Source organism: Ciconia boyciana, chromosome 2, assembly GCF_034638445.1.
Source record: "Ciconia boyciana chromosome 2, ASM3463844v1, whole genome shotgun sequence".
In the NCBI taxonomy this organism is placed as follows: domain Eukaryota; kingdom Metazoa; phylum Chordata; class Aves; order Ciconiiformes; family Ciconiidae; genus Ciconia; species Ciconia boyciana.
The window spans coordinates 99,495,641-99,514,506 of NC_132935.1; the positions used below are offsets into that span (position 1 = coordinate 99,495,641).

Genomic DNA, 18,866 nt, shown 5'->3' on the forward strand with positions numbered 1-18,866 from the left:
AAAAAAATTTTTGCTCAAGTAAAGCCACGGATGTGCTCAATTGCTACAGATTAACTAAGCATTTACTACAGGAATTGACACTGTAGTGAGCTATAAACATTTGCTGTGTTTTCAGCAATTTTCTAAAGTATTCCTATGAATTAATTTGCACACAAGTATTTTATAAGATGCATCCAGCCAGCCATTCAGAAGCCAATTTATAATATGTACAATGATCAGGCTTTCACTGGGTAAGCAGCAGAGTCACTGGACTGGGTTCAGCCAACTGCTGTCTCCATGGGAAAAGCTTTCTCTCCCAAGCCCTCCTGGAGATTATTCCTGCACCAGGTATGCTTTATACTTGAGATAACGGGGGAGCCTGTTGCAGGGGCAGCAGAGTACTGATGTATGAACTCTCTTGCTTTATGCCAGCGTCTGGAAGATAAAGGCATGGACCATACATGTATACATATGCCGCATGTTGCAGAGCTTGTGCTGCATAAAGCAAGTGATTGCGTATTCATAAAACTATCCAAAACAAAGAGGGAAGATAAGAGTGAAAGGGAGAAGTTTTGTTTTTAGAAGGAGAAAAGGGAGCCTTGCCAATGTTGTGAACCCGAGACAGCTATTCCAATGCAAACCTCATGTTGTTACATAGATCATGTTTGGGAAGAGATGTAATATTAATCAACTTTCTGGCATTAAGTATCCGTTACTGTACAAAAACATTCTTGCTCTGGCTTTAATTCAGTTTTAAGTCACTGTGAAAACATTTATGTGGCTCTCAAACTGCCTTAAAGGACCCAGGCAATAATTCTCTTCCCCTCCCAGAGGAACTAAAACAATGATCTACTTCCATAAACCAGAGTATTTTAATACTGCCAATTGTTTTCCTTAAGTGTTGGGTATGTTCAGACTTCTATAAACTGTTTCCAGAGATAGAAGCTGTCTTCTGGAGCCCCTCAACATGATCTACCTACTCAGGGTCAGCGGCAAAGGTGTATGTCAGGAGAAAAGGACACCACAACAATGTATGAAAACGTGCAGTACCTCTGTTTCTGCATTTCTCCAGCCCTAACCCAATGCTATGCCATTCGTCAGTGGACAACTCTGCAACAAAATTTCCATAGCTGCATGCTAACAGAAGTCAAACAGGAGAACTGTGGCAGATAACACTGAATTTCTTTTTGACACTATCAATAACACAGCTCAAAACCCTACGCGCACAGGAATATATTGGGCCACTGAGAGGAGCGTTATTGGTATGAGGCACCACGCCACCGTTTGCAAAAATTCAATACCAAGTGTCTTGTCTTAGCACAAATTCATTACTCGCACCTAACCATTACGACACAAACAACATCAAAAGGGTCACTCACTAAACAGCAAGTCCATACAAGAAGTGTCTATCTGTTATCACAAGTCTCTCACCAGGATAACAATTCAATTTTTTGAGCAACTTCCAGCTCCCCTATTCTTCTCCACAGGTCATACATCTAGCTACTGAAAATCCGCAAATCCCTGAATGTGTTGTGTCTGATTTGCATATTTAAATATGTAAATTACTGCAAAACGGGTAATTTTCATGTTACATATTTTTGCAGAAAAATTAAATGTGCAAAAATGTTTATTGCAACAATTACTGGTTCCATGGTATTTCAACAAAAGGCTGTAAATCATCAAAATAATTGCCTACCCATTTACTATTGTAGCACTCTGCCTGAAATTTTCTCATTCTGCATTTTAGCTGGATGCAGAAAATATTTTTCTTCTAAATGTTTACCTCTCCAGGATTAATTTCACTGAAAAAGATGCATGAACCTAAGACTCCATCTCATGTACCCCCCCACAAATATCAAATTTAGTTAAAACCAAAACCAAATGAAGAATTGCAATCACAAATTAGAATTTTCTCACAACACTCTCAAACAGTAATCTATGTAAAAGATATGCCATTTAAACCCAAGATGTACAAACACTGCATTGAACTATATCCTGAAATAAGAAAAAAAATATCTACAATCTTTTCCTGCATTATCTTTGTTACTACACATGTAAGGAAATTACTCTGCTAAATTATCCATTGCAAATTGAGAAGCAAAACATTCTTCTGTATTTCTGGTAAGTGAGGAAGACAGCACTAAAGGAGAGTATAGTATTTCTAGCGATGCCTGCTTACTATGCACTACTGCCAGATCTGTTTTGAAATTTGAGCCCCAAGAAAAAAGGCATCTATACAATTTTCTCCCCTGCTCATTTCAGGCTAACGGCATGCAGAGCAGTTTTTATCTGACCACGTTAACAAAACACAGCATGGACCAGTAACCGTTTCTGACCCAGTAGGTTTTTGGACACACTTGAGCTGGTTTCGGACACACTTTCCAGCTAAGGAAACAAGACTCTCCTTCATGAAGAACTCTAGTTACAAATAATGATGGCTAACTCTGTTTTCCTAAATGTAAATTAGAACTTAATTGTCCGTCTCAGGCATCCGAAGACAAACAGACATTCCCAGGTATGCTGGCCCAGCTGTATACTTCTCTCCCCCTTTGAACTGCTGTGCTGGTGTGTGAAATACCTAATCCTGCAATCATCCTTCTTGAGGAAATTAGCCAACCATTATTAGAGGAATTGTACCCTGCTGCATGCAATTTCAAAGTTGTCTACGCAACTGTTATCTGTGTATGCTGCTCCTCCTGAGGCCCTTTTCCAGTCCACAAGCCCTTTCAAGTAGAGTAATGCCTATCCCCTTTTGCTCTTGTGATGGGACTGATAACCCAACAACTCCCTAACTGCATCTTCCAGCTCCTGATCCCAGCCTGCCTAACAAAACACTTGGCAGCTGCAAACATTTTCCTTCAGGAGCCTGCAGAGAAAACCTTCCATTGTGCCACAGAATGAAATCAAAGTAGGATTTATTTAGTTGTGAGGAATTCAAAGAATTAGTTTTAAAGAAACAGAGACCTAAGCCTACCCTCTTACCTACAACTTGGAATTTCCTCCGAGCAGCAGGGAGATGTAATTTAGACTCGGTACCTCCCTGTCCCTGAGGGAAGTGGAGTACAGCTCGCTTGCAGAGAACCTGCTTTCCCTGCACGTCAGCCTGCAGCAGCTGATGACTGACACCCTCCTCCCTTTGCATAAGGTCAATTTCCTAATAGGTCAATGTCTCTCCATCTCCTCCTCTGTGTTGGCAAGATGTCCTGTCATACAGCCTGTGGTTGAGAAGTTTCTCCCCATACCTGGAAGCTACACTGAAGAAAAAACATATTGTTTAAGCCAGTGTTCCTGCCTGCTTCTTCCACTGAATTCCTTGCATTCAAAGCCATGTAACAGTCTCAGACAGACTGACGGTCATTTGAGATGTGTACAAAATGCAAGCTGGAAAATAAGCATATCCATCTGAGCAGCACGCAGGCGTCCCATGGCTGGGCATTCTGGATCTAAACACTGAGAATTACAGGGTTCCTACACCCACACTTAAAAGGGTCAGTAACAGGGCTGCAATTACAACACATTCATCCAAACCTCTGCTCTATCTGCTGCAATATGCAGCACCATATCATGCCTAATTTTCCATATGTTAATTTTGAAATTCACCACAAACTTACTTAGAAGGTCTGAAGTTAAAAGGGAACTACATGCTTTGAAAAGATGAAACCTTGACTGAAACAGCAAGAGGAATTTCTCTATTCCAACTAAATGTTCATATGGTTTCTTATCTGAGAAAATATCCTTTTGAAGCCAGTAGCTATATGGAGACCAAGTGATTCAGTTGATTAGTTTCTGGCCTTTCACCATTTTAACCCCGCAATAAATCCTAACTCAATTAAAATCATTCTGATTAGGACCAAAATTCCACATCAAGTTTTAGAAAGTTTATAAAATCTCCCCCTCCTCAAAACACATATATAATTAAAAGCACAAACCTCTGCCAATTTTATTGCTGAATTTGTCAGAAAAGTTATCAATGGTATTTTGCAGAAGAGGCAAGACTAGATGACCTCCTGGCGTCTCCTCTGACCTGAATTAATCTGACATGTACTGTGAGGTCATACCTTAATCTATAAACAAGAACCATTCACACATTTTACTCTACATTAAAAGAGAATAGTTCTCTTGCAAACAAAAACTGAAAGTCTTTAGGCAGTATATTCTCTTAGTGAGAACTGTTCATTGTAAGTTTAAGCATGCTGAAAAAGACTGTAATGGGAAGAGTTACATGCAGAACATCCCACACGACGTGTGAGATACCTACCCAGAACTAATACTAGCTTCTAAGCAAGGCACAAAGCACCACCAATGACATCCAAGCCTTTATCTGCTGCTAACCTATCTTAACATATGTCAGACCCAGCCTAATCAGCTGAAGTTTGGCAATGACATGAAACCAATTTTTAAGAGCACGGCTCTACCATTTTCCCTTGTGGCAACCACAGCAATATCTTAGAAAACAGTTTAACCACAAGACTATCAGTGCCTGCACTAAGATAATGTACAAAGGAAAGACTTGCACATATCCCTTTTCCACATTCCCATGAATGTGGGGGATAAACACTTCTCCTGCCAAACATTTTACTTTGCTCTTTAACAGTTGGATACGTGTGCAGCACATCAGAAGTACTAGGAAAGGAGGATGAAAAGGCACAGGTAACAATCTGATGCTTTAAATGTATCTATGTAAGCAGTAAGGTTGGAAGGTGACAGGTCAGTTAAGCTAATTACTTCAATTCATGCAGCAAGCTATGCCACGTGTTGTACATGCTTCTTACTCATACTTCAGTGTTTTTGATCGAGTTAGCTGTCCAAAAGGTGGCTCAACAGACTAGGTTATAACAAATAGTTTGGTGTGCGACCCTAATGACGCCCCATATTGGCTTCATAAGAGGATACTGACAACTGACTTCGCCCAGGAAAGTTGTTCTGGCCCCCATTTAGTAGAAAGCAATCATTTGACACTGTCTAATGACATTAATCAAGCTCTGAACCTTTGTTGTTGTATGTCATAGCAAATGCTTAGCATTTTCAGGTCCAAAGTGCTTGACTACACATTGTATATTAAAAACAAAAGACTTTAATTCATTAAAAATAGACTCTCACGCTAGATTAAGTTCATTTGCTGCACCCGTCCCTGGTCTGCCTTTGTGTGTGGTCTCATTTAAGAGACACACATGAACCAGAACCTACTTTATTCACAGGAAACAAAATACTATTGGCTGTCAACCAAAATAACAGACACTGAAAAATGGGAATACCCCTGGGTAAGAAAATTTTAATTAAAAAAAAAGAAGAAGAAGAAGAAAAAAAGAAATTACAATGATGAAGAAGAAGCAGCTGCCTTCTCTGGGAATTCCTGTTTCATTACCTTTGTCAAAACATCTCACATTGTCTCCTATGTATTTTATAAAGGTCTTTTGCAGATCTATTAAAACAGCAGTTTCATCTATGCTCACTCTGATCTATATTGATAAAGATTATGAAGCCATTAGATGGCTCATTAAGTTTGCCTTTACTTACCCCCAATTAAGATTTCAGGTGTCTCTGGTTTTGAGCTAATTTCAAAGTGGCTGCCATCTGGGACATTCTCAAGGAACACGATCGGCTCCTTTTGTAATGATACATCACATTTAAAACTCCAAGGCAGCAGTTCTGTGACGTGCAATCTCATTTTCCATATGTAGAGTTTTGTGCCTGTTATTTTGGGGGGGGGTTACTCAGAAATCCATCCAAAGTGCCAAGTTTTGATCCATGGCTTTTACAGCATTAAAGCTCCTGCTCACAGCTGACAGTTGAAATGCCATTAGGCATAATGTCCCCTTGCACTTCTCCACAAATGGTTCACAAAAAGAGTTTTTGAGCTTGGGTGTGCAATAAAGAACAGATTCAGACGTAGTCATGAAAAATAGTTTTGGTATAACAAGGGTGTCCCTTATAGAAAACTCCCTTTTGAAAAGCAGAGATGAAGACCAGCACAGTGAAGTAATTGAGATCTACTAATCTCTTCTTCAGAGCAAGAGTAGCACGAAAGGACAAAAAAAAAAAGCAGGCACAGGTCACAACCATCACTCAATAAACATGCTGTAGAGAGACCTTCCTCTCAGTCCTCCTACTAAGAGGAGGAGAGCTGAATGGGCAGTTGCCAGAAGGAAAGATTTTCATGGTAAAGTAATACCGAGGAAAGGAACAGACAGCACAGGCTCCATTTTGAAATTATGTCAGGCAGAGAGGGCACAGAGTTGTTATGATACAAGAGCTCTTGCTGGAGAGAGAACCACATCACCCAGGACTTTGGCAGTGGAGTATTACAGCAGGCTCAGAAAATTTTCAGTGTGGCTTTTAGGTCTTCCATTTTACACTAGGTGATGTTGCAACATACACGGATCCATTTATCAAGACACAGCACAAGAACATTGTGATAGAAATACTGTGTAATGAATGCAGCTTTTGTTGATTTGCAAAGAAACAACTGACTTGAAAAAGCTTCTTCCATAAAATCTTTCAATCAACAACATGAATGCAGTATCTTAACCTACTGCAATTGTGCTATCAATATTGCATGTGAGAAATTAAGCATTGCCCCTGTCACACGTTTTGATAACACTTGTGAATGCTTATATTTAACTTTGATAAATTAAAATCATTCTAGATTAAACATCAGTCTCAAAAAAGACAGAGAGAGAGTGACTGTGTGTGTCTATACATGTGTGTATGTAGGCGTGTGTATAATTCCTCTGTGTGTGTGTGCGTGTGTGCATGTGTGTGTATATATATATATATAATTCCAGCCTTGCAGTTATAGTTCTGCCACAGACAGAGTTCAGATTGTCAGGAGAAACAGGTTAAAGCAGAAGATGCTAACACTACATCTCATTCCATTTTCCCATTATGGCCTGTATCCTTTTTCACTCAGATCCAGAAGGATAGACAAGGATTAAGCATATTCAGCTCATAAATTCCTTTACTAGGCAGTGCAGGAGAACAGCACTACTTACGACCTACCTTGCCCATTTGGTACATGTTTATGCGTTTTTCCTTTCCTGGGGGTTGACTGGCATGATGATGAAGCATTGTTTGTGGCTGTTTTTGTGTCCTCTGTCTCCTCCTCCTCCTCTTCTTCATCCTCGTCATCCTGAGAGCTTCCAAAATATACCATGTTGCTGGGCAGGGCTGGAGAACCTGATCATTATCAAGAAACAGCTCATTAGCATCATTACATTCACTTACTGCACTAACCATATTGATCATAACCTACTTTACTATTATGAATAGCAAGGGAAGAGGGGGACTCTGAGATGGAAGGTCACACTAGTACATGACTAAGTAGAGATTTTTTATTTATTAATTTTTACCAATAGGATACGTATGTGCTTGAAAAGCAGGGTTCCCCCCCCCAAGCACATTCTATTCATACTTTAGACAATCAAAGAGTCTTGCTACAGCCCTAATTAATAGCTTTGTGTATTCAGAAAAGGACTAATGCACATGCTTAATTTCAAATGCGTGCTTAAGTGCCTTACTGAAGTCTTAACACACAACCTAGAAGCTTACAGCTTTTCCAAACAGAAGAAAAAAGAGCATTTACAAACCAATCTGCACCCCGGTAATATTTTTAGGTTATTATTACAATAAAATATTAGTATTTAAACTTCACAATGCTTTGCAGACCTCTACAGTATTGTACACAATGCTTTGCAGTATTCTGGTTCAGTTTTAAACAAAGAGAAAAACTGAGACATTGAGATGCTTAAATTTGCCTAGCAGGCCCCTGCAAAGGAGAGAAAAGAGTAAAGGTGTCCTGTTTTCCCATGTGCTCCTCTTGAGGATGTTGCTTCTCATCTCTTGCTTACTTCCCATGATGCTCCCCTAACCTGCCTTGTTTGTGCAAGGGTAAGATACAACATGCAAGTCAGTGAGAGAGAAGTGAGGATCCACAAGCTTAACAACAATACAGAGTTGTAATTTAAATGTAACTCTTGCACAAAATTTCTTTTACATATGTCATGCAACAGTGTATAGGTTTCCCTGCACTGCATCAGGACACATGACATGACTATAGCAATATAATAACTATTTTTAAATGTACAAATACTGCTGACAACTAATGGCCACTTTCCCTTATGCCCAATATTAGTTTCTACTTTGAAATGAGTCTTCCGTCTATCCCCTGTCTATCCCCTACAGACAGGTGCCCTAGGAGCCTCCTACTTATTCACAAAAAGATTTTTTTGGTGAAGAAAGGGAGAAAATAGAAAGTCAACAGAAGTGGAGAATGGGGACTCATTGCTTCAACTATTTCCCTGTAGCTAAATAAAACAAAGGACAAAGAGAGCTAGGCTACAGACCTACAACACAAGGTAGTGGCTATTTGGCTGATGCTTTCTTAGGAAACGCTTCTGGCTTCAAGCTCTTCAGAACAGCAATTCTGTGTTTTGTTTGGTTTTGAGCTGTTGGTGTTGCCATTGCCAACAACTAACTGAAGCTTATTTTTGGGTTGTGTATTTTCTACTCCCACCAGGTTTGTACAAAACACTGTAAACTACAAAAATTACATTTTAATGAATGGATACCTAAATATGACACAAACACTGGGATAGGCTGTTTCTGCAATGAACTATCCTTTCCTAAGTGTTTTGTCTGGGATGGAGTTAATTTTCTTCATGGCAGTTTGTATGGTGCTATGTTTTGGATTTGTGACCAAAACAGTGTTGATAACACAGGGATGTTTTAGCTATTGCTGAGCAGTGCTTACACAGAGTCAAGGCATTTTTTTTTTCCTGTTTCTCATGCTGCCCCGCCAGCGAGTAGGCTGGGGGTGCACAAGAAGTTGGGAAGGGACACAGCCAGGACAGCTGACCCCAACTGACCAAAGGGGGGGAAAAAGCGGGGGGGGGGAGGGGAGGGCACAGTTCGGAGCGATGGCGTTTGTCTTCCCAAGTAACAGTTACGTGTGATGGAGCCGTGCCTTCCTGGAGATGGCTGAACACCTGCCTGCCGTGGGAAATAGTGAATAAATTCCTTGTTTTGCTTTGCTTGTGCTTGCAGCTTTTGCATTACCTATTAAACTGTCTTTATCTCAACCCATGAGGTTTAACCTCAACCCATGAGGTTTTGCACTTTTACCCTTCCAATTCTCTCCCCCATCCCACTGCAGGGGGAGCAAGTGAGCGACTGTGTGGGGCTTAGCCCCCACCTGTAAAGACCTTTGCCCTTGGTCTCTATAACAGCCCCTTTTGGGACTGCGGCTGCCTTAGGGAGAAACAAAGAGAAACTCCCCTCGGGAACCCCATGCTGTGCATCGGTGGTAGCCCTGGGACAGCTAGGGGAAACACTGCAGCAGCACCTAGGGCTTGACAATTCCTCTCCCCTGAAAATGTATGTATTAATCCATCCAACCTACTCATAAATGTATGGACAGATATGGTTATCCTAGGGGGAAAGCCTTTTGCATGCCACAACTTTAATATTTATATAGACTAATGATCAAATTAAGATTGCTGACATATTTCAAAGCATGGTAGCTGTAGCAACTTACAGAAACCAAAACCTTCGCATTTTTTATGCAAGCCCAGAACTTTCTGGCACACTCTAAGCAATCAACCATAGTAGGTAAGAGGTGCTGAGAGGCACATTAATTCTTCTGCTTGGAGGGGAGCTTTAAGTCTCAACAGCAACTACCTAGAAGACTCCAAAACAGTTACTCTAGGACAGTGCTGCCTGAAAAAGAAATTGTCTTTTTTCTTCCCTCTAGGTACCCAAGTCTGTGGTACGGATTCAGAAGTTATTAGCTCTGCAAGTCTGTACTGTGCATCAGCTCTAATCAGGATCCGAAGTCTGGCACCATCAGTGCATTAATGCATTGACAAATGATGGCAGTAAAAGAAACTTACTGTTAAGAATCCTCAAAATTAGATTCAAACACAGACTGAAATCCCTCTATTATAATTAGAGAAACAGCCAGAAAGTTTATCTTTCTGAGACACTAAAATAGGAGACCAGATATAGCATCTATTCTGTATGCCTCATCTTCCCTAGAGTTCCACATCCCTGAGCTTTTTTGTCAGCTGCTTTCAACAGCAACCAGAAAAAAAACTATCTGCGACGCAAATGTCGTTATTACAATAGCAATCTTTTTTTTTTTTTTTTAGAGCACAGAATAAAATATAGTACTGTGTCATTCTGCTTAGGAAGGAGGGAGGGTCTAACCCAAGTGCAAGAGCAGATACAAACTTCACCTAACTCCTGGTATTCAATCGTTGTAATCTCAGTGCATAAATCTTCAGTCAGAATGACATTTTTTAATCGAGAACTATGAACAACAATGGTTAAACCGCATTCCTGGGACAGCTGGGACTGTTTGCGAAGTACATTTCCAGAGAAATTAGACTAGCAACATCCAATAACACAGGAGAGTCCTGCTAGCCCTCACTTTACTGATCTAAGTGCTCTGCAATATGAGACCTCAGAGAAAAGCTGGTGTTCAGTCTGGATCGCTTCCTCCCCTCCTCCTCCTCCCCAGCTTTTCCTACATATTTATTAAAGTTGAGTTGCAAAACAGAAAGAAAGAAAAACAAGGCTGGACTTGTGCATTTTTGTTCTATTTAAGCATTGTTATGGATGGAAAACACTGAAAGAAATCTAAAAGCTTTGAGTTTTCTTGCTTACTTTTTATATTAGAACTATTTTTATTATCATCTTTTATAATAAGATTTCAGTTCTGGAATAGCCTCAAATACTAAGAATTTGTTCACACCTATGGATTGAGCTGGTTAAAACCACTTTCACTTTAAGTCTATGTAGCTAAACATGTCCAAAAGCCTGAGAAAACACTAGTTTAAAATACTGAAACAGGCTGCTCAAGCTCAAGATACTGCAAATTCTCTTTATGAGCAAACTGAAGGAAAGACAAGCCTGTAAGTACTCTGTGATTTTACTCAAGCTAAAAGAATGACAATTATGTTGATCAGGCAACACCTAATGTGTGTAAGTGTGAGCGGTTGACCTGCACTGGTGGTTTACACCAAACAAAGAGCTAAGAGAACCACCCAAAACTCCTCTTCTGGAAATAAAACTCAGACTTTTCATGACTGAAGAACTAATGAAGCTCATATGAGCAAAGCTGCACCGTTAAGAGTGGAAGGTAGGTGATCACTCACCTTCATTATTATAATAAAGATTCCTGTCCTAAATATCCTTCATCGTCTCTGAGACCAGACAGAGATGAGTATATGGTGCCATAGCCTACCTCTACAGGGGACCCCATTTGTTACTCAAAGCTGCTAATTTATATAAACAATAAGACCATTGGAGATGTGAAGAAGAACGTGCACGCAAGAGCTGGTTTGTTTTTTCCAGCTATATCAGTTGGTCTAACAAAATACATTGCCCTTCCTCATAAATCTGGCCGGTCTTCATCTCAAGTTAAGAACATGGTGGTTTTCCTTACAGATGGACTTTGTTGAGAGTTGTTGCTCTCAGGTTTCTCCATGTATAACAGATATTTATCATGAAAATGATGTATGACAGCACGATGATAAAAAACCCTCCAAAATGGCATGAGAATAAGGAAAACTGCAGGTTCAGCACATGCATACATACACACACGTTCACAGAACATACAGTTGTAGGCACTTGCTTGATTTTTTAATTTACAACATGCTATTCTGCACATTTTTGTCTTTGCCTGGATGCACTCAGCAACATAAACCCACGGGGCAGCTATGCCAGTTCATTCTTGCAAATATTTTGCCAGCCAGGCAGCAGGAGTAAAGATGAGCAATCATCCCTCCTCTTCCTCTTGCCCTCCCCAGCACCAAGGCGTGATTCTCAAAGCCTACCCAGGGCAATCTAAAGAGCAACACCAGAATGTAATTAATAACCAACAGCAAAAGAGAAGAGCTGCAATGCTCTGGATAGAGGGCAACATCTGTGCCTGGGAGATGGTGCATGCCAGGTCTCAGGACTCTAGGTATATAATTCCCCCCTTCCTCGCTTTCTATCCCCAAGAAAACAGCAGAAAAATCTGCGAGAGAGTTACAAGAGCCTGTGGCTGTATTGAATTTTACAAGTCTCCTTCCGTGCCGGGAGACCCCCAAGTTGTGCAGGCAGCTGCTACCACGGGCCCTGCAGCGGATGAAGGGGGAGAGCAGTGGAGCAGCTCTCCAGCGCCTGGGGAAAGCACGCGAGCAGCCCTCCATATTGAGAAACCCACCCTGCTGCGCACCCGATCAGCAGGTGCCGGAAAAACCTGCTCACTCAGCAAATCTGATGGTAATCTAGAAAACAAAATTTGACTTCCCACCACTTATTTAGAAGACATTTCATATAAGGAACCATCTAGACTGTCTGTGGCTGCGTGGACATTTTTCTTGGCATCAAAAATGGTCTACAGAGCATCTACCTTCATCTGGCCTCTTGTTCTTATTCCTGCACCACCACCTCGACTGTGGCAGTATAATTTTTTTGTGGGGCCATGTGGTGAATCGGATCAGGGAACTGATTCAGATTAAAATCCCAGACTAAGGAAATTAAAGTCCATTAATAAATGCTGTAACTGTAATGTAATGTTACAAGCTCTCAAGTAAAGATTTGGAAAATTTCTATGCACACTTTTTCTTATTGAATGTGTAGCTTAATATATCACTTCATGTTATTAAACAAAACATGAAATGCAGTATGTTTCCAATCTTGTGTAGGAGCTGCATGTTTTACATTCTGTCCTGATGATGTCTAGGCACACACTTCCTAAATGCCCTTTTTTTTTTCCCCCTCAAGACAGTTGATTTGTTTTGCATCAATATTTGCATAAAAGCACGTGCCATCACCAGAGAAGTGGACGATGCAATTGCAACATGTTGGGAAGGAAGGAGAAGCCATGCAGAATAAGTAAGCTGAAAGAAAAGGCATGAAGCAGCAGCAGCAGAGCAGAAGAAGGGAGGGGCTCAGATGTGCTGGGGCTGGAGAAAGAGGCGAGCAGCAAGAGATAAGTTAGCAGACGCACACAGGCTGCAGGAGCAACGGAAGAAGGAAGATACTGAAAGAATTACTAGCATTAAATAGTAACAAATACAGTAAAGCGGGAAGGACAACCTTGTATTGAGCAGCTTTAACAGGATTATCTGTCTTATAGTGCTGTCGACCTGCTGCCCTGATCTGGACACGTGCCACTCACCTCTTCTCACTTAACAAGTTGCTGTTAACTCACAGTTGAGAGCAGAAAAGCTATGGCCAAGGCCAGGCAGCAACCTGAAGAGAACTTCCCAGCTCTCTCCCCCTCCTCCAAATCACGGCAGGAAGGCCAAATCGCCAAAGCTGGCCCTCATTGTGCCATTCTAAAAGCCTAACAAATTGCCGTGGGTGACTAAGGGATTGCAATCCATGTGGAAAGCTCAGACAGCTAACAGTACCCCAGGTACCCTCTACTCACCAGTATTAGAGCAGGAGTTACTGCTCCTGCGATCAGATACCGCTGTGCATGGCAAATTTTGAGAAAATCATTAATGGTGAGTTGTCTTTTTTAAATTCACTCATCATGGTTACAATGAGCTATGAATTATTACAAAAAGGGAGGATACTCAGCTCTTTAAAAAATGAGGTTTGAAGTATGTTTGGCAACCATTTCTGTCAGTATCTGCAGTTTCATTATTGAAATTCTCTTGAGTATTTTTGTCTTCCCTCCTATTGTGAGGGCAACACAAAAGAAAATGTAACTATATAGGAAAAACAATTACCACAACTATACACAGAGTGTTGCCTAATGCATATGAAAGGATGACAAGTATATTTTATGTCCTCCGTTACAATAATTCGATGCTTATACAAAAATAAGTACAAAGTAAAATATGTTTTTTTAAGTCATGGTGCTGCTTTTAGCAGTTTTCCCAGAAAGATGTTACCCTCTGCATGTGCAAAATTCAGGCTTGCTACTAACAGTAGGCAGAATTGATGCTTACGCAACCTGTACATACAGATGCGTTGACCTCAGCAGCAAGTGCCTGATTAACAGAATAAACTAAACTCTTTTTCAGCCATTTTATTTGACTAATGAGGTTATTAAATTTTTTTTATTTGACAAATGTGTAATTTTCCCTCCTAAATTACGGTATGTTTTGTTTCTCATTAAATTACATTAACTTTTGTCTTGGACTAGCTAAACATATTAAAAAAACCTCTGAATTTGGATCTGAAGAGTGGAATCAGAAGTATGGAAAGTGCATGTGCTTTGCCAAAAGCACTATTTCATTACTCTTCAGAATTAGCTGGCAGTGTTTCTGCAATATTTACTGAAGTACAAACCAAATGTTTTCATCTGGACAAGATTCAAACCCTAATATGTTACAACCACAACAAAAATCATCTCAATCCAAGAGCCTTCTCTGTAATTTGGGCTGTGGTTTCTGCAAAATTGGAGGATTCTTCTCCTAAATTATTTACACCAACTCCCCCTCTAGCTCCTCTCTTTTTTCTCCCTCCTAACAATTAAACATAACCCAGATGTGCTTTGGAAAAATCTTAAAGCAATTTAAGACATCAGAATGATTTAAGCACAAGGCAGGTCAAGGTATGTGGGACTTAAGCCTGCCCCGATAAACACGCGGCATGCCAAGCCCTACAATGAGCCATGTCCAAAGGTTTGGCTTCTCCTCTAACACACGGCCCCATTTTGGGGCTGTATACAGGTGGAAAAACCTTGCCTCCCAAATGCTCCCGATGTACTGGCATCTCAATGCTTAAAATTTAGGGCCTGCTTCTCATTTATTATATGTCCTACTTACTACGTTTTGGCAGGACAGCGCCATGTCCCTGAAGTGTAAATAAATGTAATTTATGCCCGCACTTTATGGTTGTCTTACGGAGCAAGGCTAAAAGAGAATGAACTGCATAAACTCTATAGGAAAGAGCAATTGTATCTCACTTGCTCTGACTCCACCTGCAGAAACAGTCCCAGAGGGAGCTCCCTGGTGCCTGAGCAAGACGGAGGAAAAGGCCATCCCAAGTACAGAAATAAAACAGAGCTCATAAACACACCAATGCTCAAACTCTCCCTTCCTCTGCTGTTGTATGATTCACAAGATGCCCAGTGTTACAGCTAACTTATTGGCTAGTCTAGTGATATAAGCCCCATTTTCTTCTTGGTCCATTCTTCAAAGCAGTAGAGCTAAAACCAAAAAGCCAAAGAAAATTGAGAAATGGAGTACGGGTGGGGAAATGCATGAATCTGCAGGAAAAAAATAAAAGGTTCGCTTTCCAAAGCTAACAAAACACACCAGAGTAACACACTAATGAATATTAAAAAAACCAAGTAGAGTGCTTCTCACATCTACAATTCGTGTCTGACAATCTCAAAGCAATTTACTTCCGCTGGCCTGGCTAGATTTGGCAGTGAACCTCAAAACCAACCCTTCCCACATACACATCAACCCCCAACTTTATGTTCCCCTCCACCATGAACAAGACAAGTCTGCAAGTCCCAAACCACCACGCTGCCATTCCCAAAAGGCTACCAGGCTATGTTTCATACCCAAGAGATCCTGAGCCTCATCCCTAGCACAAAGTAAGTCTTTTGGGGAGCACTGAATCCATGGTAGGTTCACAGGTTACAGAAGCAGGCTCACAGGTTTCTGGCTGGGAGAAAGGGCAGGAACTGCCTTTGCCAGAATACTTTACATTGCCCACCTGGGCACCAAAAACTGTGGGCAGCAAGGTTTTGAAGTGCTGCTGCTGCCATCGCAGCACTCGGATTTTACACCAGTAGCTCATCCATAATCAACGTCCAGCTACGCCAATACCTATATACAGAGTTAAACATTTATCCTCATTTTACAGAAAAACTAAGCAGCTTGCCAAGGCACTCGGAGTGAGTCTGTGGCAAATACAAAAGCTGAACCACAAGATTAGTCTCCCGTTTCAACGAGTTAATTTCATCCTGTGGCTTTTTGCAGGGGTAGATATTGGAATCATTAACATCAGCAAGGGGCCCCAAAATGGGAAGAGCAGGGAAAAACTTAGATTCAGCTGTAGTACTACACATAGGCTACTCTCTCTTGCACTTAGCGGCTCTTCCCACCTCTTAAATCTCCCAGCAGGCACACACTGATGTGAAGACCCATCCTCTGCTGCATGCCTGGAGGGATGGTCCTCCATAAGCACTCCCATCCCCTGGGAAGGAGTAATGTAATGGTGTTGGTCACCAGGCTCTCTCTGCGTACTTCATACACATGCTGTTCACTGTAAGCCCATATATTCGCTTCTCCCTGCCAACACTGATTAAATTACTCTTGTCCTAAACCACCGTGAGAGTTACTTACCCAGAGTAGCATATTACACAGGTGGACTAAATGGTTGCATATGAGCAGTATCTCATACTTTACAATTCAATGTTACTCCTAACTTTAAAAAAGAACTTCGAAATTGTGAGATTACAGTTACTAAATGCAAACTTATTTTTATTAAATAGTTTGTGCAATTAAGATTCAACACCCCAAAGTTTATTCTTGTGTTTTCAATCCATCCTAAAGTTTTAGTCTCAAATACCTAATGATGTAACAACAAAATCGACAAAAAGCCTTCTTCCATTATTTTAAACAAATTATTGTACGTCTGCATGTTTTAATATTATTTTGGAATTATAAAAACTAACCCAGACTGCAAAGCAGCTCACATTTTTGGACAATGTCAGCATTTCATTGCTTTGCTTCCAGCCTAATCAAGTTGCTGTGCTATTTAATGTGCTTACTCTGATCTGGTGAGCATGTCTCCACGGTGACAACGTACTCCCTTGGAAGGCTGGTGCTTCAAGAATGTGATTGATGCAGTCACCGGCTCTCAAGTCCAGTGTACCTATTGATATTGAACTACCAGGCAAGTGTACCTTCTGCCACATTAAAAGCTAGCCAAATTAACAGTTGTTTTCTAACATGCCCAAAATTAAGAGCTCCCAAGTTTTTTATTTTGGGGGCTCTCCCATTGTAATGGAAAACCTCTGCAGGTATCTACTGGCACAAGCAACCTCTCCTACTAAGACTCAAGAGAGAAGACTAGGATCAAATGTCCCCAAGCCTACCACCCAAACAAGGTATTTAAAAAAATAAAAAGCCTGTTTAAGAGCAAACTGCAAGAGGACTGCGGCACTAAGATTTAGAAGTTACTGAAGTTTGGACAAACGTGCTATAGTGAAATTTTCTATTTTGGTTTTGCCCAATTGTAATAAATCATCAGATCTTTAAGGCATTGCAATACTCAAAGAAAACGAACAGTCACGCATTTTGCAGAACAGTTGTTAGAAGAGCCTGAAAACTCAATTTCTGAGATCTCAATTAAACCATCTTTATTTAGGAATCCCTGAAATTCTCTAGCATGTAACTCCCAGAGGCCTGGCTTAATTAGAAAATTGATCATGGGAAAACTTCTTTAAATGTAGGCTCCTAATCATAGCCTTCCTGTTATCACCTTCTGCCAAAGATCTATTGCTCACAGGGAGTTGCTTCTCCTTCCCCCCTTTAGTTCGATATTATTCCACTCGCAATATTTTTAACCTGTAAATAATTATGGAGGGTAAAGGTAACTTAAATGCACTGTAATGGAAGCTATTAAAAAAATTTGATCAGAGGCAGAAAAGACAGTAGAAGTGAAAGCCGTTGTACAACCGCACCGAGATGACACACTCGTATCTGCGCGCTCTGCTGAAAGATACTAATTATGCCTCTGGCAAAGGGCACACAGGCTCCTTCAAAGAAGCTATTTAAAGATAAGAACGCTGCAGACAAACACTTCAGAGATATCTGCACTATTCCCTTCCTTCTTGTGTTGGAAATTCTAGGTCACAATTTAATAAATTTTTTAAAAAAAATAAATAAATAAAAAGAAGGATTTTAAAATAATAGAAAGCAGGGGAGCCTTGCCAAGTCTGGTCAGTTAGATGTATTCCAGGGTGCTCAGATATTCATCAACTGTTACAGCTTTTTCATTCTGCTCCGCTTACCTTTTAGGAAGTACTTAGTACATTGTGTTATCAAATCAAGAGTTCAAAACACAAACTAATTAAAAATATGTCTAAAGCCCCTAGTATTCTGGATAATGAAACCAAGCAGGTCATCTTGGTTAAATTATCTCACTTTGAAATTACAGGATGCTTAAAAAAAAAAAGTAAATAAAAGTGATTTGAATCTTCGAATCATTAGATTTTCTGACACATAGCAGAAGGCCAGGTAAATGGGACTTCTTTTCCTAAGTATGGGACCTTACGCACATCAAGGGCCTTTCTTCCACATTGTCACATTATAGTACTGCTCCATCACTCACAGAATTCAGCTGCTGCCGCTTAAAATAAACCCCCCAGAGTACTGAAAAGTGAACCTGTAGTGGTGACGGGATTTTTAAATTTCTCTATTTAAAAATAGAAAACGAAAGTACACTCTGACACAGTGCGACAAATTTACACTGTGCTTCTGACACTGCTGCTGGGTGTGGTGGGACAAGGACAGAGACGTGACCGCAGAGCTGTTTTCCCACCAGTCCTGCAGAAGACTCCCTTGCCGAAGAAAAGCTTTGATCATGAATGCAGGGACTATATCATCAGAGCATTTTGAAGGACTAGGACCTAAGAGAGTCCCAACTTTAAAAATAAATAAATAAATAAATAGATAAAAAATTACACAAACATGGGGATTTACTGTCCTGGATCTTATCACTACTACACTTACTACTAAACCATTTTCAAAGTGCTGAACTTACACCCTGTGAGTGTGCTCTTATTTCCATGTAATTGTATGTCGCATTTCATCATGAAAGTGCAAACAGCCAGGGCTGGACAGACATATCTGGACAGAAGTCAGAACCACCACATGTCCCACCATGCAAGCAATTTTGAATTCTTCAACACTTCAATAAAT

The 18,866-nt window shown here is 40.6% G+C and overlaps 1 protein-coding gene across 7 annotated transcripts in view; it reads right to left on the reverse strand.

The window, feature by feature from the left end:
• Positions 1–18,866, reverse strand: part of JARID2 (jumonji and AT-rich interaction domain containing 2) — a 226,744-nt gene that overhangs the window by 43,354 nt on the left and 164,524 nt on the right. For all 7 annotated transcript variants that reach the window (XM_072853326.1, XM_072853332.1, XM_072853331.1 and 4 more), the window contains one exon: positions 6,979–7,155. In XM_072853326.1, the coding sequence (XP_072709427.1) occupies positions 6,979–7,155 (177 nt within the window). The remainder of the gene's footprint in view (positions 1–6,978; positions 7,156–18,866) is intronic.